The sequence below is a fragment of the Platalea leucorodia genome (genome assembly GCF_965183815.1).
Source record: "Platalea leucorodia genome assembly, chromosome: 8".
Lineage (NCBI taxonomy): Eukaryota > Metazoa > Chordata > Aves > Pelecaniformes > Threskiornithidae > Platalea > Platalea leucorodia.
Genome location: NC_138830.1, coordinates 8,928,126 through 8,951,306, shown reverse-complemented (window position 1 = coordinate 8,951,306; position 23,181 = coordinate 8,928,126). Strand labels below are relative to the sequence as shown.

General features: G+C 50.8%; 1 protein-coding gene across 3 annotated transcripts in view; it reads left to right on the top strand.

Moving 5' to 3' along the window:
- KCNAB1 (potassium voltage-gated channel subfamily A regulatory beta subunit 1) overlaps window positions 1-23,181 on the top strand; it is a gene marked incomplete at its 5' end in the record, with an annotated part of 68,918 nt that overhangs the window by 23,785 nt on the left and 21,952 nt on the right. For all 3 annotated transcript variants that reach the window (XM_082319820.1, XM_082319819.1, XM_082319818.1), the window contains one exon: window positions 19,785-19,828. In XM_082319820.1, coding sequence (XP_082175946.1) covers window positions 19,785-19,828 — 44 coding nt within the window. The remainder of the gene's footprint in view (window positions 1-19,784; window positions 19,829-23,181) is intronic.

Below are 23,181 nucleotides of genomic sequence, written 5' to 3'. Positions count from 1 at the left end.
AGGAGACCAAGCTAGCCGGACACGTGGTGCTGCCGCCTGTCTGCTCCCTTCTCCCGGCGCAATGGGTACGTCTCAAAATCGTGGGTGCCTGCGCTTACAGCAAGCCTGGTGCAGGGTGGCCTGGTCAATCCTTTCCTTACTTGGGACTTTTTCTGGCTTGCTGCCTGGGTGCTGCTGCCGGCCAGGCTGCAGGCTGGGGGACCTTCCAGCGTCCCCATGGCACAGAGGCAGTGCCCTGGCCACATTCCAGCGGAGGTCATTACATCCTGCTGGCTAAAAATTCCTCTGCAGTTTGAAGGCATTTTTCTTCACTGTGTGCCTGAAATTGTGGGTTCTTGTCGAAGTGCATTAATAAAGAGCTGCTAATGCATTGCATCGCAGTGGTGGGTGTGTTCCTCTGGTGGCTCTGGTGGGATGTCTCTCTTCCCCCTCCTGGAAAGGTGGCTGCATGCTTGACTTAGCCAGGGTCAGAGCAGTGCTCCATTGGCTCTGCACACCAATTACAGACATTAAAAGGCACAATAAAAATACTATGACACAAAGAATTCCCTATCCCACTTTTCTGCCTAAATAAATATCCGCTGGCAAACATAATTAGGGTATGTAACAAGTATAAAACTCTCAATCCTATGGTTAACTCAAACCTTACTAGTCCTTGCGGGCTGGCAGGTCCCAGCCCGGAGGAGAGCAATGCTCTGGAGCACCTTCCCTCCCCAGGGTTATCCGGGAAGGGAGGAATGCAAACCTGCTCCTGGGAAACATGTGGCAGCCATTGCCCTCCCTGGAGAGGTTCCCGGCACAGCTGCTGAGGGCTTGCAGAGGAGGGGGAACCGCTGCCCGTGGGGGACGCAGCCCTGCAAAGACCCAGAGCCATGTCTGAGATGTGTGATTACCATCAGGAAAATGACTTTCGCCTCCGAGATTGCCGGTGGTTTCTTCCACTCCTTTGAACATACCCCGGGTGACCCGTGGGCTAGAAGCAAAAATTGCACTCCTTTTATTAAAGTGCAAATTTCTTACGTAGAAGCGTGGTATTATTAACGCTAGAATTGCATTATAAAGCACGCTTTGTATGCAGATCCTGTGCAACATGCCTGGTTGTACAGCTGCTGTCAGTGTGGGCTTACAGGAGTCAAAAGAAAACTTCCAACCTGCTGGGTTCGGAAAAGCACATGGGTCAGTTTGGGCTGCAAGGTTAGTTTGGAAACAGAAGATAAATTTCTTTGTGGTATTTCAGGACTTGTGTCTTCTTTTTCCTTGCATCATACTACAAGCATTAACCGTAATAACTACTTCATATATTTAGGAATCCATGGTTTATTTAAGTCTTGCTGCAATTACGAGTAGTTTTAAGCACTCACAGGCAAATGGCACAATTATTTTGATATAAAATCATGTATTATTTCAGTAGCTCTCCACATCAGGTTGATTTTTATGGCTCATCATCTGATCTTCATTTTATTGCTGTAAATTAAGACCAATCCAGTGAACAGAATGGATTTACACTGAATTCACAATGCATTTTCCCCCAGGACTGGAGCTTATAATGGCTACAAAGAAGGCAGGAATAACTCAAGGAAGGAGAAAAAGGAACCAGTTCAGTAAACAAAATCTGTGCTGATTTGTGCTGCTCTCAAATTCCTAACGGCTCTCCAGGAGTTTGTAGCTGCTAAGTAAGGCTGTGGGTACGGTGTGGTCTGGATTTTTCTCAGCTCATTACATTGATGGAAAAGCCATGTTTTACACTGCAATGTTAAATTCAGTGTAGGCAAAGCGAGCTTTAGATTTGAATGCACATTTACTTACCATGTAAACTCTAAATGGTAGTGCATGGAGTTAGTTAGCTATACTCACTCCCTGGCTTTCATGTCTTCAGTAAATGAAGACTTTGCAGACGTCTCGCTGAGTGTAAGCACTGAAAATGTGCTCTTCCAGGTTTCAGGTAGAGCAAAGATGTCTTTTTTTTTTAAAGCAGACTGCCCAGGTGCGGCCTGCCTGGCTGAGCACGGCTGCTTCCCCGCTCTCTGCTGGCGGCTTTGCTGCCGGAGGAGCGATGCCCAGCGCTGGGTGCTGCCGCTTGCCAGGCTGCAGGCTGTGGGACCCGGGTCTGCAGGCTCTGCCCCGCTCTCTGCTCCCCCGGGTGCAGCGAAGGGATTTCTTCTGCTCAGGGTTTCTCCTTCTCCCCTCTCTCCGCTGGAGACCCAACCAGGCCAAGAACATCCTACATCAACTTTAGTTAACTTAAAAATGGATTTTTAGTGTTATTTCCAAGTATTCTACTATTCTTCATAAAAATGTTTCTACTTTATTAGGCATTTTGAAAACATCTGTCCACCAGCTTAATTATATATCCTCCAGAGCTCCGGGAGAAATACACAACCGGTCGGAGCGGTGCTGGCTCATGCGTTAGTGCAGAGCAGGGACTGTTACACAGAGGACGAGTGTCAGCATTTGACATCATCTCTGCCCAGCTACACCGTGATAGTCCCCACTTCCCCGGCGAGCATGGCGTGCAAGCTGTTTCTCACCCCCCAGCACGGTGTCCTCCGCTCCCCATGAAGCAAGGTCTGGGGATGCCGGATTGCCTGTCCCGGCCTCTGCGTCACGCTGGGGACAGGAACACTGTCCTGCGGTGCTGGTGGCACTGGGGGCTACTGGGGGAGGCACAGCAACAAGCCAGGGCTTCGTCTGCTGTCGATTCCCGCCCCCCCATTTTAATCCCAAGAGAGAGCGATAAGCTAAGGAGAACAAGATTGAATTCAAGGACAAATGGTGTTTTAAAGAGCACGCTTTTCATGTCAGTTTTGTTAAGCAGAAGCAAAATGATGATATTTTAAGGAAGCTTTTAAATAATGCAATCGTATTCTGGGGATGAGCTGCAGAGCCTCTCGAAGCTCACCAGCGGCCGAGCCGTGCAGGGCACAGGGCAGCGGTGCAAGGGCATGGGAGCAGCCTGGGTGGCTGTTGCTGTCACCGGTGGGTGGCTGTCACAGCACTGCTGCTCCCTGTGCCACCTGGACCCAGGGTCTGCTCTCCCAGGGCAGTGGCGGCTGGTGGCTGTCCCCTGGCATGAGGCAGCGTGTGGCAGCTCCCTGGCTCGCGGCGGTGGCTGAAGCAGGTTCCTGACCGACTGGCTGCTAAAACTCACCCTGCTCCGCTCTGCTCATCCTGAACCATTCTCCGCAGCGTGATATTTTCGATTTAAAATCTGCCTGACAACATTAGTCTAATGCTTAAATGGATGGAAGAAAAGATGTAATGCAGAAACGCTGCTAATTTAATTACTTGTGAAGTGCACAGTTTAAGATATTTAAAATGTATTATTTTAGCATGGCTGCTTTGGCAAAATCCAATTTGAATTTTGAGCATGCTTGTTTTTATTTTAGACTAACATTATAAAATGCCATCTGTAGAACATGTTTGTTAAGAAAGTAATTCTCAGTAAGGAAAGAAAATGCTCTGCATGTGACTCGGTGTGAGCCCAGAGGTTAAAGCTGGGGTGACATTTTCCCTGCCACAAGTCAGTGGACATCTCCCCTTTGCCTGGGGTTCAGCATGTGCTGAGCAGTGTGGCAGGAGAGGGATGGCTCCGTGGAGCTGTTTCTACAGCTCCCGCTCCAGCAAAACTTCCGTGCGTTTTGGTATTTGGAAAATATCCAACAAACCAAGTTCTGGTGGTGCTTAGTGGTGGGTAGATACCTGATGTAAAGTCAGTGGATAGTGTGGATGGATCTTGCTAATGCACAGCGGGATTTGGCTACCGTGTCCCTTATCCCACCCCTGTTCTTCGGGGTAGTCCAGGCGATGCTTCCCATCACTCTGCAGGAGTCAGAGCAGTGTTTGGCGGGAGCCTGTGGAGGGGTTCAAAGGTGTTTGCTCCTGAACAAACCCATTTTAGAAGTTGATCAGAAGCTGCCCTCCCTCCGTGTCCTCTGCTGTTGTGCTCACTCTGTACCCCTCCAGAGGAGGCAGGGAGGATGAAGGAATACAGCAGCCCCTGTGACAGCGAGGTAACTCTGGGCATGTAGGAGAGATCGCAGCCTTTTGGAGCAGGCTATGCCCTGTCTGCTGGGTCACTCCGGGTGGCTGGTGGGACACCCAGCACTGCCGTCCCGCAGCAATGCCCCCGCTGCTCCCCACAGCAGCATCCCCTGCAGGAGATGCAGCATCATCCCTTCAGCAAACCAAGACTTGCTCCTCATGGTATCCGAATGTATTAGAAATGTTTCTCAAACTATTTTTGTAGCCCAATAAAACCTCCTGGCAGGTGGATGGGAGTGGGGAGCAATGCCTAGTGTCTGAGATGCCTTGCCCAGGGTGGCCAGGTGCTTGGCAAGGGCTCTGCAGGCACCACGCTAAAGAGTTTCAGGAGCTATTTTCTGGCAAATCTCTGCTTGGAGAATGAACAGAAATAATCGATGGGACACAGGGCTTGAGAAGCAGAAGCAGCGTATTGAAAAATAAGGTCCTGAAGTTCCTGGATGCCCTTTGTACGTGGCACCCCAACGAGGTCCTGGTGCCTTGCCTATAGCAGCTCCTAGAGAGGAAAGTTTGTGCGTTTGATGCCTAGTTTTTGCTTAAAGCACGCAACAGCGGCGTGAGAGTCTGTTGCAGGGCCTGCCAGCAACTTAAATTCAGCTGGATGCAATGCATTTGGAGAACCTCAGATTCAATAAATGAGATGGCCTCCTTGCACAGAAAGGGCACGAGAGAGGTGACAGCTGGGCTGAGGCTTAGGATTGCTTGCGCATATGCCCAGCTTGCACGCTCCTTGTGAAGGGGTTGTGTAAGTCGTCATAAAAAATGTGCCCTGTACGTTAACAACAAGCTGCTTTAGAAATATTTTGAGTATGAAGTTATAAAACTTTTATGGCATACCTGTATTTTCCTGTAGGCATTACATTTGCCAGAAAAACCAAGCACTGCCTGGTCACAGTTTGAGCTGCATCGGCTGCGAAACTGTACTGCAACCAGTTTCAGAAGTACTTAAAAGCTGTCAAAAATGTCCTTTGTCTCTGAAGGGGCAGAAGTCCCACACAGCAGTTAAAGCAAAAATTCAGTTATTTTTCATAGCGGTCTCCCTGCCTCAGCCTGCTTATTTTTAGAATAGTTCCTGCAAATAGCTTTTACCTAAATATTTATGCAAGAATAAATTGCCCCTCCAAAGCGAAAAGCTTCCCTTCCCGGGGCAACGCTGCTGGGGGATGCTCGTGGCTGCAGATGGGGCAGACCCGCTTACAGCTGTGCCGAGCACCCAGTGTCTGACCAGAGCTGCTCAGATTCCTTCCCGTTCCTTAGTCTTGTGATTTTGCCAGAATTAGCCTCTCCTGCCTGTGGAGAAAAGACGTGTTTTCCAGTTTCAGCTTATTCAATCACTTCAGCTTAGTGACTAATACTTTCCAAGGTGGGTCAATGGATGGGGAAGGAAAAACCAGTAACGGCGTTTTAAATTTTTTATTTTGCCTCTTTCAGTCTGAAGTAGTACTGAAAGGAGAGAAACTGGCATCTATTAATTATTTACGACCCTATGGGATGTGTTGACTAGTGACAGTATAGTCAGCACCCTATGCACAGGTATGATTTGCTTACTAATTTCCTACATGAATAACGTGGAATCGACCTGGGCATCGTAACAGAGTTAGGCACATGTTCCAGCTTTGCCAGGTCTTTGTCCGACCCTCTGAGATCTGTAGCACCGTGGGGCTGGGTACCACTGAAGGGTGACTGGGAGAAGCAGTGGATTAACCCGTGCACGGATGCGATGGAGGGCTCCCTGGTCCTCTCTTATTTCTGGAAATAACTTGATTCATTCAAATCCTTTAGGAATTGCAAGATTTTTTTTTACAAGGATAACGTAATTCCCTTAGACATTTGAAATCCTGCACTTGAAAAGCATCACTGCAGAATGACAAATATTTTTTCTTTTCTCTCATCCTCGGGTCCCACGGCTGATGAAACGTGTTGGGGGCAGGAGAGCCGTGGGCTGTGCACTGTTCCAGGATGCGGTTGCTGGAATCGGGGCCCCCCCCCCGGCGGAGCTATTCCCCCGGGAATGCCAGTGCCAGTGCTGCCCCCGCTCCGGCATCCCCACCCCGCGCTCCCTGCCGGGGCAGCTCTAGGAATAGAGATGCACAGCTGCTGCCGTCGCAGCAAACTCTCCGTAACCATTTCTGTTCCAGCTGCGGGCAAGAGGCCGCCTGGGCAGCATGTATCCCTGGGGGCCGGCTGTGGCCCGGGATGGCGAGCGGCACCCAGCCACCTGGCAGACTGCCTCTCGGCCGGGCTCGCAGGGAGCTTGGGCGGGAGGGAGGGAGTGGGCAGGAGCGTCGCATGCGGGAGCCTCATTCATGGCACAGATCCCGCGTGGGGAGGCTGAGCATGCCGGCGCGTCTGCCAGAGCCACGCGCGGCAGCCCCTGCGCTTGGCTGCGGCCCATCTATTTTGCCTTATCTACATTTTAATGCGTCATCTGCAACTTTTCTGAGGATGCAGCCAAAAAAAATTCTGGGGAATTTCAGCTGAAGAGACCACCTACGCACCCGGTGGCCCTACGAGTATGGGAGATGAGTTGGAAAGTGTGAAGAGAGCCAAGAAACAGGGGCCAGATGCCATTTAGGCACCTGCTTGTCCCCTCGCACCATCCACACCTGGGCTGGCTGCCCATCCTGCTTGCGAGCCGGGGTTTCCATCACCCAGGACCCACCTCCTGGCTTCACTGCTGTTGTTTTTCAGCTGATCAATACTGCCCTGTTTTGCCTCTGCAGCTATTCCACTAGTAATGGGTTTTTTTTCCTATTTTGTAACATTGACCTTATATTTAACATCACTGCTGGAGCTGTGGGGATAGTCACCACATCCCCCAAACCCCATTTTACTGCAGCGAGGACCACAGGGCAGCCACTGCCTGCCACGTCGCTGCAGAAACTTGGATGGGAAGGAAGATGCTCAGAGGAGCGCCTGGGACCATGTCATCAATCCACTTCCACTCTGAAATAGCTTAGAAAAGCAGCATTCCTCCTCGTGCACCTTCACCATGCTACAGCAGACATGCATGATTCAAATAAAATCCTATTTTATTTTTATAACATCTTAGGTAGAAGAGATTACAAAGTGGTTTGCAAAGCAACAAGCATAAGCAGTCAAACACTGCCAGCGTAAGATTGAACATTAAAGCAAATTTAAGAATGTATATGCTCAACCAAGGAAATAAATCTGTGTTCAGATCACTGAAGTATCTGTTGGGCCATCTATGCTGGGCCAGCTTCTGCTCTGGCTTTGTATGTTCATCTATGCTTCTTATCATTTGAAAATAGAGTTAGAGATTTCCTGAGATTTGATGCTTTGCATAAACGTCAGTATTTCATCAGAGCCAGGAGTATCTCTGTCTTTGCTGCAGCTTTACAGCTTGAAGCTTTCCTTGACTCTTGCCCGTGCATGGAGCCTTTGCTTGGATGTGGTGCCTTGGTCTGAGCATCCAAAGGTCCCATGGCCATGAGCTGCTGGGCGCAGGCACGGCTGGGCACCGTTGATCTGTCTCAGCCGGGGGTGTCTCTGGTGGGTGGTGGGCGAAAGCACTTGAGTCTGGCCTGACCTGGCTGCAGCGGCAGGGCTGAGCTTGCCTCCAGCCTGCCCGGCACTGCAAAAGGTGGTTTTCCCAGAGGAAACCCCAAAGCTGTCCCGTCCCTCTTTGCTGCTGCTGGGATGCACAAGTGCGACCAGGAGCCTCCGTGCTGCTCCGACGTGCCTGTATGGAGCAGCCCGGGTGGTCTATCAACTCGTATTAGGGTGAAACAACTTCCATTTAGAAATGGGGACTATTTCTGTGGGACAAACAGGAAGATAGTTTGTATTAGAGTAAGGAAAGATACTCAGTAGGACTTCGGTTAAAAATCACCATTCTTGCTTTCCAAGGACTGTTTTAAACCCCATCCTGTAACAAACCATTTTCTAGGTAGAATGTGATGCTGACTTGACAGGAGGTTGAAAGCATCAAAAGAAAGCAGCAAATGAGGCTGGTGAGGCATTGCCCTGATTTTTGTAGAATTACCCCAAATGAAGCGGGGTACAGTGATTTGCACCTGCCTGTAACCAAAGCTCGCTGAGGATGTGCAGGTGTCCCAGTGGCGCGCAGACCTTCCTCACTTTGTTCTCTCTGCACAAGTAAACGGGTTTAAAATACATAAAACAGTGGAAAGCTGCTTTTCTGCATCACTGCAATTACTGCTAATATGGGCGGTAATTTAGTGGAAACTGCTGTGCGTGTTGTGAAGTGTTTTGTTCGCAAAATGGGAGACAGAAACCATTATTTTTCTCTCTTCCCACCCACACCACTTAGAGACAACCTCCTGCCATCGGAGCTTGCTGAGGGGCAGCTACTGCTTGTCTAAAATCTGTAGGTCTTTTTGAGCTGATGAGGCAGAATGAAATCCAGCCTTAAAAGCAGGAAACCACCCAAGTTAATTAAAGAAGAGAATTAACACCTCCATGTTGCTTCACCCTCAGTTCACAGCAAGACTAAGCCGCACTGGGGGCTGTTGCAGCCCGATGAATCGTGACAAATAGCATTTACATGGCTCTGAGATGTTAGGAGGAGCTGAGCACCCTTCGGTGAAGCAGTTTGCATCTTCCCCTGGGGAGGCAGGGAGCTCCAGAGCCTGAGCAGATGCTGGCAGGTCACCTTAGAAACTTGTGAGGAGACCAGGAGATGGTGTGTTTTCCCAGAGCACTAAGAAATATGGAGTGTCTTTGCTAAGCCTGAGCTGTACCATATCCTCGCTGCTCTCTGGTTTGGCATTGCCAGACACACATTGTCTGCGTGTGTGTCTTGGGAGAAGTTCAGAGGAGCAAAAGCCCTGCAGATGTGGTCAGTGCCGGAGGGGTAGGTCTCTTCAATATCACAGCTCCGGGAGCGCTCGAGAGACATGTCACCCAAAACTTCCAACAGTTTTCCACCAGGAAGGGTCAGGAAAGGCTCAGTGAAGGTGGAGAGGAGAGCTCGACCGGGCGGGCAGGGGATGGCCCCTCTCCTGCCTGTGCCTTCCCCTCCCTTTTACGTCACGCTGGTTTGTACATGGCACCCCATGTCCTGGGGACCCCGAAGGTGTTCTCCTGGTGCGAAGGACATCCCCTTCCCCACGGAGCAGGGATGGGGGGATCCCACCCCGCCTTGCTGCGCACAGGTGGGGAAATTCAGGCAGCCACAGCTGCCCCTTGTTGCCCATTTTAATGCAGGGGATGGGGTCGGGGGCTGCAATTGCCAGCAGCTCCCTTTGCTCAGGGGGTGCAGGGTGGCTCTCTCTGGCATTTGAAGGGGGAGAGAAGCAGAGTGTGATAAGGAGGGTTCATTAACATGGGAAGCAGCTGAACTGGTGAGGGTTTTGTACGGTATGAAGCAAGCAGAAGTGCTAGGGCCAAGCAAGGCTCCGAAGCTCAGGATTACACTTTGTTGTTCCCCACTCTGCAGGTCACAGGCGAAGGACATCGGATGTGCTGCAGTGGGAGAGGGCAATTGGAAAGGGTCTCTACTTTTGTCAGGTTTTTGTTGTTACTTGAAACAGCCTCTTTTTTTCAGGGAACAAATTACATATTTTATTCATTTTCTGTGCAGAAAGGAAGGGTTCCGGAGCATTAATGGGGATGTTTCTAGGCAACGTTGTTTTCCCACTGCCAGCTTTAGGAACAGTGACTTTTTTTTTTACATTTTTGTAGCAATAAGCCAAACTCTCTGCAGTTTATATGCAGGAAAACCTTGTCATAGTTTTCCCAGTTTTGCTTAATCAGATCGGGGGGGGCTGTATCACTGCCTTGGGGCTCACCCCACCCATGAGGGTGCGTGCAGGTGTGCAAGGAGGGCTGTGCCGTGCTCAGGGTGCCCCAACCCCTCCTTTCTGGTGGTGGAGGTGGAGAATGTCCATGAAGATACCTGTGGGCAGGTCTCTGCACCTGAAGATGCCGATGCCTCTCCCAGGGGCTGGCTTTGTGCCCTTCCCAATCCCCTCTCTCCCCTCCCGCCTCCTTCCCCCCATCTGTTGCTCTCTGCATGTTTTTCGCAAGCTGGAATACTTCGAAATGCCTGGGGAGTGCTGGGTTTTGCCTCCCCTGCATGCCTCCCTCGTGCCGAGGCCATCGGCGTGGCCGTGGGCACCGTGGTGTGGGTGGTGGGAGCCGGTGGTGCCCTGCACAGGGCCGAGCATTGCCCCCACAGACCTGGGACCCCCACCCACCGTCCCTCCCTGGCAGCCCCCGGGGGCTTGTGAAATGGGGTCCTGGGGGTCACCTGCCACTGGGGATGCTTTGGTAGGACCGACCTGCACGGGATCCATCCCCTCAGTTTTGCATTGCTGGTAGAGGTTGGCTTCTGTGGGCGAAAACACCGACACAGAGCAATGAAACTGGGGTTGGAACAAGCAAAAACCAGCTTTATCTGATTTCTGTCGAGCTCTGCTAAGCCTGATGATTCTTCTGTGGGTGTGGAGTCGAAAATGTTTTAGTCATTTTATGTGTTATTGCAGAAATTTTATTTAAAACTTATGTTTTTCCTTGGAAAAACCTCTCAGTCTTTCTCTCTCTCATTCCTGATAGATAGATAGATAGATGGATGGATAGATGGGCAGATAGATGGATAGGTACATGGGTGGATAGACAGGCAGATAGGATGGTTATCCTGATCCCATTGTACTGATGGGAATATTGGAAGAAGATAAGCTTAAAGCAGGGTTTGCTCAGCACACCTCAGACTGAAGCAAAGCTGCTCAGCAGCTTCATCTTCCAAGCAGCCCAACTGTTACTTGCTGCTTTAAAATCTTAAACTCTTTGTTTTTAGCCTCTACCAAACACGAGGCTGTTTTGGGGATATTTCCAGGCTGGCTGGATGCAAGGTGGGGTGGACTGTCAGCACCCAGAGCTGATCCCAGCTGGGATCCCAGCCGGGATCAGCTTTAGCTTCACTAAAGCACGATGCAGCAGGTAAGCACAGCCTGGAGTCAGACACCCGGTGAGGTTTACCCCATACGTGAAGGCGGATGGTTTTAGATTGAACAGGAGCCATGTCCCCTTCTGCAAACCAATGGGGACCCTGTGGGGTTATGGAGGCAGAGGCTGATGCAGGTTCAAACATCTGATGGTGTGTCAGCCATGCAGCCCTGCCCGGTGCCGGGAAGGGAAGATCTGGGCTGATTTGCATGTGTGTTAATGGAAGTTACCAAACCCAAACTCTACCTGCTCCAAACAAGGAAGGGCAGCAGCAAAGCAACTCTCCCACCTGGATAACCAGGATATATTTTCTTATAATTGCTTTGTTCCTTAACAATAGGAGGAACCACTTGTAGGTTAATGAGTTGATTAAGAAGCACAGGTGGCTCAGGTCATAAATCCCTGCCGGGAGGGTGGTGAGTGCTGGCTTAGTTGGTTGTGTTTCCATGCAGGGGGCTTGTGACAGTCCTCAAGCTGCTGCTCTCCCAGCTGCGAGTGATGGGAAGTGTCTGGTACCTGGGTGATGCTGTGTGTGGTGTGCTGTGGTGGGGCTGGAAGATTAACAGTGAAGGTTGTCTTAAAGAAGGGAATTACTCTTCCCCACTGCTTGTTGAAGTGCAAGGGGAAATGGGTTTGCTCTGCACCAAGGCTGGGTGCTGGGGTAGATGCTCTCTCCTGTTGGGGTACCTGGGCAGCTGGGTCTGTGTGCTTTTGGGGGCCCATCCTTGCTGGATGTGGCTCTGGAGGGATGGGGAAAGCACCTGCCAGCAGTGACTGAGGGGTGCTCAGCACTCCTGGGCATGGGGACTGAGCTTGGTGGCTGCTTGTGGTTCCCTGCAGCCTGGTGTTACATCTGCCTCCAGTGTTGCAGTGTTTGCTGCCATTGATGTGCTCTCTTGCAGATTCTCTTATGCCGGAATTAATTAAAAGTGAGTAATTACAATTGCTTTCTGCCCTGTACCACAGGAGACAAATACCATTCCTGCCATATGGCATGGGCTACTTTGTAGACGTGTTTTCTCCCCCGCCTTCTCCCCCTCTTCTTTTAATTACAGCAACTGTCAGCTCTGAAAATCCCCCAGACCGGACTGGGTGCTGGTGTGCCATGCCACTGCCCACGCGGTGCCAGCGGCGGACCTGGCCGTGGCCTGCAGTGATGCTTTGCTGCTGGGGATGGGAGCCCTAGCAGCGGCATGGGAGGATGTGGGTGTCTTTGTGTGTGGTTTTGGGGGGCCCCTCTACCCCAATGCCTGTGGGAGGTACCTGGCACCCATGCAAATGTGGGGCTTCAAATGCAGGAGCTGAGTTAGGCACTTAAAGCCCTGTCCTGCAGCCGCCTGGGTGCACAGAGCCCGGCTTGGAGTGGGTTCAGCTACTGCTCGTCCCTGGGGAGACTGAGGTGCTCAGCCACAAAACGGGGACCTTCCCCTCTGCTGACACCCAGGCGCCTCACTGGAGGGGTGTGAGGTCTGGAGGTGTCGTGAGGGGTGCAGGGCTGTGCTGTTAGTGTTGCCTCATCACTGGCTAGCCATAAAAATGTCACCGTGGTGTTTTTTTTTACCAAATCCTCGCTCTGGGTACCTTCTGCCAGAGCCAAGCTTTGTCCTCCCCAGGTCCCCCATGGCCCCGCTGTTCTCTGGCTTCCCTCTGTTTCTCATGGCTCCCCAGGATCCCCATGCCTGCTCTTCCTGGGAGCTCTCTGCTCCAGGCTCATCCCACCCACCCCCTGTTCACATCCCTCCTAAAACTCTCCTCTTCCCCAGGCTGGACAGGGAGACTTTGCTGCAAGGACAGCCGGCTCAGCCTTGCCATGCTGCCCATAACCCAGCTCAGAAAAGCAGGCAGGAGGGCATGGGGCAGGGCTGCGCTGGCTTGCACGGGTCTCGCTGCTTGCAAGAGATAGATAGGTATATAAAAATTATATATTCCTTTTGGTCTTGTTCAGCTCTGACTGCCCTGTCAGCACTTACCCTTCCGAGGAAATAATTAAACTAAAAGTTACCATAAAAGCCATTAAAGAGGCATTGGGTGAGTGCAAGAGGCAAAATGAGGACCGGGGAATTTTTCAGGTCTTTAGCAATCGTTGCTGCTGTACCATGTTAAATGAGGTTTAGGTGGGGACTAGGCTGGGCACCGCTGGTTTAAGGCAAAGACTGTGTGCTTCTCATCTACGTGCAATTTCATTTGAAAAGGTTTTCCTCAGCTTGGTGAGGCGAACCCTTAATGACCATGGGATTATAATTGGCCACCCCCCACGTACCCTGCGAGTTAATTGGGACAGCAGCATCATAGGGGAAGACCGTTTTTTCAGCAAGAAATGGTTTAGTGTTACTTAAAAAGCTGGCTTAAGCAGGAGGAGATCTGGAAGAAGCTTGCAAATAGCTGTTCTAGTGAAAAGGCTTTCGTAATGGCGTAACGGAGTGGAATTGAGGAAATAAAAAGCTTTGGTTAAATACTGCAGAAACTTCCCAATAGGAAGAAACAGTGGAGCGTGTCTGAAAGGAGGAGCTGGCGGCTCTGGTGAGCAGGGCAATCACTGCAGATGGCCAGAAAGGGCTGTCCCTGCGGCAGAGGAATGGCACAGTACACCCTGGGCTGCGCCTAAATCTCTGCCGGGTTGGATTTTGCGAGATGAACCTAGCTCTTATGTGTTAGAAAACAGGAAAAAACCCCCGCCATTAGGCTGTTGTGGCTTTGTCCTTTGTGCCCCTTTTCATGCTCAGCCTGAGCCACTGTGTGCCTGTCTCTGCAAGCTCAGGGAGAGCCTGAGAACCTCTAGCAAGTTCCAAGTTTATTTTTCTAGAGATAGTCTGTACAATTAACACTTACTTGTATTGCGCTGTTTGCCCATAACTTTGCTCACATAACTTTGCTCACAGCAAAGTGGCTAACAAGCTAAATGCTTCCCCCCCCCCCAGCTTTGGGTAAGTGAAGGCTTTTGCAGCCCTGAGCATGTACGTAGGGCTGGATCTAGGCTGTGCTCGTGGCGGCTGGTCTCCACGTCCCTGCACTGACTGGTGCCAGCCCGTAAGCACCCGTCTTGTTCAACCACTTGTTTCTAGGAAAATAATTAACTTGGGCTTATGCAGTGTCGCAGCTGAGTCCAGAATCAAAATATCTTTTCTGAGTATAGTTTCTCCCATGCTTGAAAACTAAGCTGCGTCGTGGGTTTTGGTCATGTTTTTTGTCTCCATCTATAAACGAGCAGCGGCGGCGGGACACAGGGAGCCACGCTTGGTCCCCAGCCAGGGCTGGAGCTGCAGATAAGGAGTGGTGCATCTGCTGGAAACAAGGGAGATGGGAATTAGTGACCAAAGTGAATCTGAGAGCGCTTCATGCCCTTGAGTCGCAGGGACCCAGTAATTGCTGCCCAGGCAGAGGCTCTCTTCTTTGCTGTGGACCGGGAACAGGCACGAGCAGTTGAGCACAGATTTTCCAGGTGTCTGTGCAGCTGGAATAACCCCTTCACCTGTGGACCTGATGCCTGCTCAGCTCGGGTGCTGCCTGCCAGGCCACCAGGCAAAAAACCCAAGCTCATCCTGGGCAAAATTCCTACAACACTGGGAACTGCAGCTCTGAGCCTGAGGAGGATGGAGGAGGAGGATGAAGGAGCAGCCACGGTGTATGTGCAACTCCACTAGCAAGAGAAAATGGGAACTTGATTCTCTTGGTGAAGACCTGCCAAGTGGCAGAGGGATTGGGAACCAGCCCTGTGGCTGTGCCGCCCATCTGGGTCCCGCTGCTCGAGTCATTCCTTACCAGCGGGAAGGTGCTGTTCCCTGCTGGCTGTGGGCTCCTGGCCCCGGCGGGCGCTGGGCTAACGCCTCCTTCCTTGCCTTTTCCCCACCAGGGCCATTCACACACACTGCATGGTTGTTTGCATGGTGTTTGCTGGCATTTAGCAGCAGCAGCCGCCGTTCCTGGAGGCTGCTGGTACATGGGTGCCGCTGCCGGCGTCTCGGAGCGGCGCTCCCCGCATCGCTGCCTCTTAAACACCACCAAGAACCCGCGCTTCCTTGGGAAATGGATGTGCCCTATGCTTGGAAAAGCCTAGTCAAGGGAAATGTCGTCCTTCCCCACACGCTGTTTTGGTACCTCGGTGTATTTTTAACAACATCCCTGAGTTGCAAGCTGTGTTTTCAATGAATCAGGCACTCATCTCCCGCGCTCGTTAACCCAGCGCAATCTGGCGAAGCCGCCGGTGCTGTGGGGAGGGTTGTGTTAGCTCAAACTCCCAGCTGCGCAGGCGGGGAAAATGTCACCTTTGGTTTACGCCAGAAAAGAAGAGAATTCAGGGGCAAGGTGTTGAACACCTTCGGGTCTTGCTTGTGGTGCAAGTTTGGGATAAAGAAAACTAAGGCAGCTTCAGATTGGCACCTAGAAGCAATGTGGAAGGTGCCGTGGCAGGCTGCAGCTGGAGGGACAGGGTCCTGGATCAGGCCATGCCAAGCTGCACGGCTGCAGATCACCCAGGCAGCTGGGTAAAGCAGCAGATAAAACTCTTGGCGCTTCTCTGCGTGCGGTGGGGTTGGGCAGTGATTTGTGGGGAGTGGTGCAATTGCTCCACTTCTGCAAAGTGCAAGGGAAGCTGAATATCAGCGAGAGGAGAAGCAAGATAGCTGTGCTAATGAAAAAAAAAAAAAAGTATGTATAAGAGCTGATTTTTAATCAGCTAGGTTAGGCAAAGCAATCCTGAGAGACTTGAGGCTTCTGCAATGTCCTCTTTAATGGCTACTTCGTTCCTCAGCAGCGCTGACTTCCAATTTGAAAAGAGCTTTTTTTTTTTCTCCTGAAAGAATGATTAAATAGCATCAGCATAAGCCTCCAGGAGCAGCATCGATGCCCAGTATCTGGGAGGCAGGCTGGGCTGCGTGCTCTGTGCAGGAAAGGTCAGGGCTCAGAGATGCAATGACATGCGCAGGACCTTGTTTTACAGCGGTGAATAGCACTGCTGGTGCTGGCTGCTGTGCAAGTGGGATGTTGGGCACCACCGCTCATGGCTGTCCGTGGGGAAACTCTATCTCCTCCCCGCCTGGCAAGTGCCCAATAAAGACAGGCAACCAGGGTCGTAATGCTGATGCGCTGACCAATAGTTACTAACAAAAAGATGCATGAAAACACCACCTTCCCCTTTCCTCCAGGGAGCCCTGGAGCCAACCGCTGCGGTGGGATGTGGCTTTGCTCAGCCACCACGTCCCATGCAGCACGGCCCTGGGTGTGTGGAGACAGCCTCGCTGGATCCAGCCCGAGCGGGGCCGTGGGTTGCGGGGGCAATGGCCTCCGTACAGCACTGGCCAGGTGCTTCAGCATCCCCCAGGGAAAGCACGTGAGTGTCAGCTTGGCAATAGCTGAATGCCAGTTCATTCAATGATTTTGAATTTCTAGAAAAGATCATTTCTGGCTTTGAAAACATTGCTGAGAGCTTCCACCACCGGCTCAGGAAAACCTGAGCTGTCCACAACTGCTTGGGAGGGTGATGGCAGGATCCCTCCCCCCGAACTTTCCTGGCTGTTCCCCCCATCCCGTGCCATCTCTCCGGAGCTCCTGCACCCTGTGCATGGTGGGATTCCCTGTGGAAGGGAACCGCAGCCGTTCGATGGTGCTCTGCCCTGGTACCCGTGGGCACCGGCACTCCAGCATCTTTGCCCAGGGAGGATGCTCAGCTTGTGCATGGCCAGAGCAGCTGATGACGACTGGGCACCTTGGGCTTCATCAGAGTCAGGGTTTGCTTGTCTTGCCATCCCAATCGCTACCCCAGCCAGTGCTCCCAGCACAGCCGTCCTTGGTGGTTTACGTGGGCTGCTGCTAGTTCAGCTGCTGGGGACTGAGCTGGTTAATTGTCTCAGACTTGGGGATTAGCGCAATGGAAGCACAAAGGGCTTTTACTGTCAGGTTACTTAGAAACCAACCATTGATTTTACTTGGCGATTTTGCAGCTTCTGGCCATGTGTGTCTGTATATATATGAGTGTGTGTGTAATATATCTACACCTATACATACACCTGGAAGCTGCAAAATAGATGTAAATATATAAATATATATATATTTGCTTAGGACTTTTTGGGGAGTGGTTGGTGTGGGGTTTTTTTTGTTTTGTTTTGTTTTAGGAGGGTAGAGGAGAACCAGTTCTCAAGAACCGTTGCTATTTCAGACAAATTACTGCTCTGCCTTAGGGCCAGTAATCAAATCAGCGGCTGCGTCCTTTTAAGCAGCCCGAGGTCTGCACTGGGAGGTGAGCTATCCCAAGCAGGCCAAGTTTTTAGCTGGTTTTGTGGCTCTGTGTGTTGATGTGGCCACTTTGCTTTCAGGCTGCCTGCCCATTAATTAGAGCGTGCAGTTTAGTGAAGCACTCGCAGGCAAACCAGGGCTGAAAATGATGGGAGTAGCTGGGGGCTGTGACCCAGTGATGCTCTCTAGGCTGGACTGTAGGCTCAGGCAACCTCCTCCTGAGCCGCCGAGCAGCTTCTGAGCTCATTTTGCAAGAGGGATCTTGCACTGCAAAGACTTGGCATTTTCAGTGTCGTCTCTTTACTACAGACATAAAATTTTCTAAGTACCCAGGCCATGTGCATGCTAAGTAAATGGCAAAGACAGCTTTGGAAATTCAAACACAATATTTCTTCACGGATTTGTTAGGGGATCAAACTCTACAGAGAGCTGGTTATCGCTCTCTGGAGCAAAACCAGGTTCCCATGTGTGTGTGCTTTACCCCCCAGGTCCCCAGCGTGTGGAGGGACGACCCCTGATGTGGCTATGTGGTACGGGGGGACGGGGGACATGTGGGGAAGGAGGACAGGGACAGCCAGCCGGTACCTGGGCTGAGACCCTGAGACAGAGCCTGCTGCTGGGGGGAGTGGTGTACCTATAAAGGCATGCAAACACCAGAGAGTTTCACTCACACTATATGTGTGTGTATATATATGTATGCATTTATATATGCATATATATATATGAAGGGTATGTATATGCAGATATACATAAAGGGGTATATATAAAGGGTATGTGCGTGTATATACATTTATATCTATATACAGCTCCATGGCCAAGCTGTGCCCTTGCAGCCAGGCGCCTGCGCAGAGGTAGAGCCAGACTTTGAAAGGCAATGAATAGCTCAGTGAGAAATAGGACTTAAAAAACCTCTTGTACAAAATAAACGTAAACTGTTTGGAAATGAGCAGTAGCACTTGACTTCTCCGACGAGCATTATGCAGCGGGTGGGCTGTCTCCAGAAGTAACATGGAAATCCCAATCCTGCAAGCCTGGGCTCCTCTTTGCTGCCAGAAGGGTTGCAGCTCTGTCTGGAGCACGCAGGCAGCTGCCAGGTATTTGCCTTTTAACTTTCTGAGGGTTATGCTTTGTGCTGGTGAGCAGGGGACGATTGGCATCATTTGTGCTATTCTGTGCATGGATGGGTTTTGTTATGCAGGGGTCCAGCTGTGCTTTCACTCAAAAAAATAATAAAAGAGAAAAGAAAATGGAAAAGGAAAAAAAAAAAAATCAGGTCAGTGCCTGCCCCAACCGTGCTCTGAGCCCGGGGGCTCGTGGTGCTGGAAATGCAGCTCTAGCTTTTAAAGTACCTACTCGAGGACAAATCCCTGGCTGTCCTTGAATTTTAAATTCCCATTAGCAGCGCTAAATTTTGGGTATGGTAGTGGCACAAGGGGTCCTGGGGAGGGGCAGGAGGGTCGGCACCCCTGCCCCAAGGGCTGCCTGCACCATTTGGACTGGCTGCCCTGGTTTCCCCGGGGATGCCTTTGGTTGCTCTCCCATGTGGGAAATTGTGCCATACGAGCAAATACCTGAAATGGCCACAAAATCAAGCGTGTAAAAAGAGAAGGAGCTGAAAGAGCAGGGCACAACCTGAGCTAATGTTGGGTGTTTTGTCTGACCCTTTTCACTGTGGGTGAGCAGGGCTTTTATTTTATTTGGCTTTAAATAATTCATTAGGAATAGCAGAAAGTGGAGCGATTGTTCGCAGCACTCTGCAGTGGAAGGTAGATAGATGGTCCCCAAATTATACCTTGATCTGGCAAAAAAATTGCACAGATCCAGCTGTAAAGTAAAGGTTAAAGCAGGAAGGTATAATTATACAGGGTATTTTGTACTGCAGTGATAGGTTTAAGTTAGGGTAGGGGTTTAATGTATGGCACATTTCGTGGCCTCAGGGCTAATTATCTTGTCTCCAGCCTGGCTCTGGGAGGTGGGGAGAAGGGTGATAACTTTATCTCACTTATGTTGAAAAGCAGCCGGTGTTAGGGATCAAGCTGCTGCCTCCCCTCGGGCTGGGAAATCGTGGGGTGTTTTGTTCCTGGGGAATCCATGAGCTTGGGAGCCCCAGCAGTAACCGGATCAGGGGTTTGCTGTGATGGATGTGAATGTTTTGACAAGTGTGAGGGTGAATCAAAAAAATGCGAAGCTGAATAAGGCGAATACTTTAATCAGTGTTACTACAATGAATACCAAACGATGATGAAAGTGAAGGGAATGCGTGTGCCTTATTCATGGGACCCGAAACGGCATCGGATGTGAGATACATCTGAATGTATTTGGGTTTATTCCCAGCCCCACGAGTGCTCAGAGCTTTTCCCACAGCCTGGTGAGGCAAAGGATGACGGCAGTGCATCCACCCTTCTCCAAACTGGGCAGCTGGCATCCCCAGTGAGGGAGAATATGTCCCTTTTGGAGGAGAATGGATCATTTGGACAAAAGCAGGGGCTCATCATCTCTGGCTGCTGGTTTCCCACTGGTTTATTTAAGTTGTGTGTCCCTTGAGGGCTTAACAATGTTTTCTAATTATTTTCTTTTCCTTCTAGAAACCTTGGAAAATCTGGGCTGAGAGTCTCGTGCCTGGGCCTGGGTGAGTAATCTCTGCAGCCGCCGCACTCACTGCAGCCACATGCTGCCCTGGGGTAGTGGTAGCTGCTCTTGCATTTCAGTAAAAAAAAGTGCGCTCTCTCAGAGCCCCGTCCTGCGCTCAGTCTTGCAGATGGCTCATGGCAAAGGCCCTTACGTGTGGTAATAACAGCTCTGTGCATCAGCCAAGGTGCTTGCTTTCCACCCATAGCGGCTGAGTGGAACTGTACGAGGGTTTATGGCATAAAATCCTTCTAATACAGCCTGATCCCCATGAGGGACAGCCTGCAGAGACCATATCTGAGATGTCTGTGAATGTTCCCAAGAGCTTTAAGTGTCAGAGCTCCAGTCTCAGGGGATGGCAGTCTGCCTGGGCTATGGGCAGATTTTTATTTTATTTTATCCAGTGTGTGTACCTTGTTATTTCTGTTCCATACGTATTTGAAAACTAAAGGATATCTTATCAATATTTTATCTTCTCAATATTTTATCAAAAAGGGCATCTGTAAGCACTGCAGCACATATGTGCTGGCCCTGCATGTCCTCTAGTGATGCTGCGGTTCCTGCAGTACCTTGCTGCTGGCCTTCAGCTGCCAAGTAAGAGTGTGTGTGATGGACTGGACAACTCCTGATGGCTTTACTCATGCAAGTAATGCCTTTGATGGCAGTTGAACTGCTCACATGAAGAATGCTTAAAAGTACACCTATATATATATATTTTAAAAAAACAACCACTGTAGAAAGGAGGAGGTTGTTTTCTCGCTGTGGGCACCTTCCTGTGGTGCAAGGTTGGGGCATCAGGAGTGTGAAGCCCTCGGGGATGTGCAGAGTCCCCCCAGGGATAAATGCTCAGCTCTGCCGGGGCCCCTCCAGCCCCGTGTTAAAGGGGGGTCCTTGTTCCCCCTGGGGTCAGAGGTGCTGGCACGGGGAGGCGGAGGTACTGGCATGTGTTTAGGAAAGCGGTTGGGTGTGCTGGGCTCCCATGCTACTGCCTCAGGGGCGAGTGGGTAAAGGCAGGAACAGGCAAGGACCTGGACTCTGCCTGCATTTGGTGCCTGCTGTGGCGATGGGCACCCCTTCCAGCTCCCCGCCCCAACCCGAGCTGGTGCCGGTTGTGCTCATAGGGCAGGAAGGCCCGAGGGGTTAGCTCATTTTTTCCAACATGCTTTGAGGTTTGATTTTAAAATAAAGTGAAATGTGAAAGTCACCCTATATCACAAGTCATAAATAAGGCCTATTCCGCCAAGAAGAGCTCTTCTGGCTAAAATAGATCCAGGCTTTGAAAGGAGTTGTCTATCTGGTGCAGAGATTTTATTTATCATCCTTACAGTTTCACCGAGAGCTAATGTTGTTGTGGTGGAGAAAAGCTATGGGAAGGAAGCAGCAGCAATGTTTTGAATGAAGGAAGCAGAAAAAATGTTTTGCAGAGCTTTTCTTTAATTTCAAGCATGTGGAACTGCAGCAGCATCTAAATATATTGAGCCTTTGTGAGCGCAGCTGCGCGGGATGAGTGGGGGCTGAGGATGGAGCGAGTGGCTGCTGGGCTGCTCTGGGCAAGGCTGAGGGAGAGCTGCCGGGCATCAGTTCAGAGCCGGGCAGCTCAGCCTGCTGCAGAAGCAGTGAGCCCTACAGCCCCTGGGGGGTGTGCGGGAACTGGGGTGGGAAGAACTGGAAAGCCTGAAATTCAATTGCCGCCTTCTCTTGAATGTACAGGTATCTCTTCTGCAGCACAGCTCATCCTCCCCTCCCACAGCAGATCCATCAGGTGTCTGCTTCAAGTGCTGGCTTGTATGACTTTTCTAAATAGCTTCTCTTTTACAGTTCCCTAAAAGATAAATGTGTTTCCCTAAACTCTCTGCAGCAGGAAATCTAATTTAAGATTTACTAAAGTTTCAAAAGACAGCAATCTTCCTTAAAAGCCTTCCAAAATCTCAGCAAGGTGGGAGTGTGCTTCATCCCGTAGTATGAAAAAGTGGAGAAAGATGCGAAGCGGGACAGAAATCAAAGGCAGGCAGTGCTCGGGCAATGTGTACCCTTTAATTAATTCTTCTCCCAGCTCACACTCTCTAATTCATTTGCTGGGTGCTGTTTGCAGTGCGAAAAGCGTTGAGCAAGTGCACAAGGTCAGTGGGGTGTGTTAGCAGCATGTTTCTCAAGCAAAGACGTTTGGGAAGGGTTGCCGTGACGGTGGCTGAGAGCATGAGCATCGCTCCCGGGTCGCTGAACCTCCCACCGGAGCCGGGACCATTCTGCTGGGCTGAGCTCCCCTGGGACCCAGCTTCTGCAACATCCCGGTGCTGAGCCTGGCTCCAGGCTGGGCTTCCACCTCCTCCTTTGGGTGAGCTAACGCCAGGCGAGGCTTTAATTGAGGAATCTTAACAGGCAGATGCATGGGCTGGTGTGAGGCCCTTGGCACGATGCTGGCTCTGAAATGCAATTGTGAGGCAGGGGGAAAAACAAGGTCACATTTTTCTTGTAGTTAATTCAGAGCAAATTCTGCCTGTGGAGGCTGCCTGTTGATTTTTAGAAAATATTGAGACAGCCTCCAACAAGGTGATTTGCCCTGACTCCAAGGAAACGAGCAGCAGGATGAAACCAGCCATCCCAAACCCCAAAATCCAATTCAATGTAAAAAAGCACAGAAGAAACTTTCCTGAACGAGCGGTTCCTGCAGCCACCAGCAGGATATCTTGCGCTCGCAGTTGGCTACAAAAACAGACGTTTTGTGAGCAGAAAGGGGTTGGCTGCTGCCATTGCCCCTTGGTGCTTTGCTCTGGAGAAAAGCTTTTGCAAACCCAGCATGTAAGAGAAACCCAACCCCAAATGCCCGCTGGCCTGTGACGATGGTGAAGGGGTCTGATTTGCACCCAGGTTCTCACAGCGTGCAGGGCTGAGCATTTGCTGGTCACTCGAGTGCCAGACCAGACCCACGTGCCAGATCTCCATGTGGCGTTGTCCTCGCCAGAAGCAAGCCGGGGGTAAAATGGTACTGGCAGGAGGTGAAGCTTTGGCTTTCAGCCAGGAATGCTTTTTTCCTGCAGAGGTGACACATCTGCTGGCAAGGACATTATCGAGTGGTGAATTTTGCATCAGCAAATAACCCAGCAATAATCACACCTTGCTAGGTTTTGGAATGCAATGGAAATGGAGCCAAATTCAGTTTTAATACAGAAATTCCTCTGTCGAAGTTGAGTATATGCAGCTCAGAAATTGCTTTCCAGTGCGAGGGAACAACGTGATGGATGAGGGGCAGGAGCGGGAGGTCTATCTGCCACTGCCAGGCTGAGTCGTGGGGGGGACACGTTTATAAACAGCGAGTTGGGATAGACAAGAGAAAGATGATGGCTTGGTAAGGGG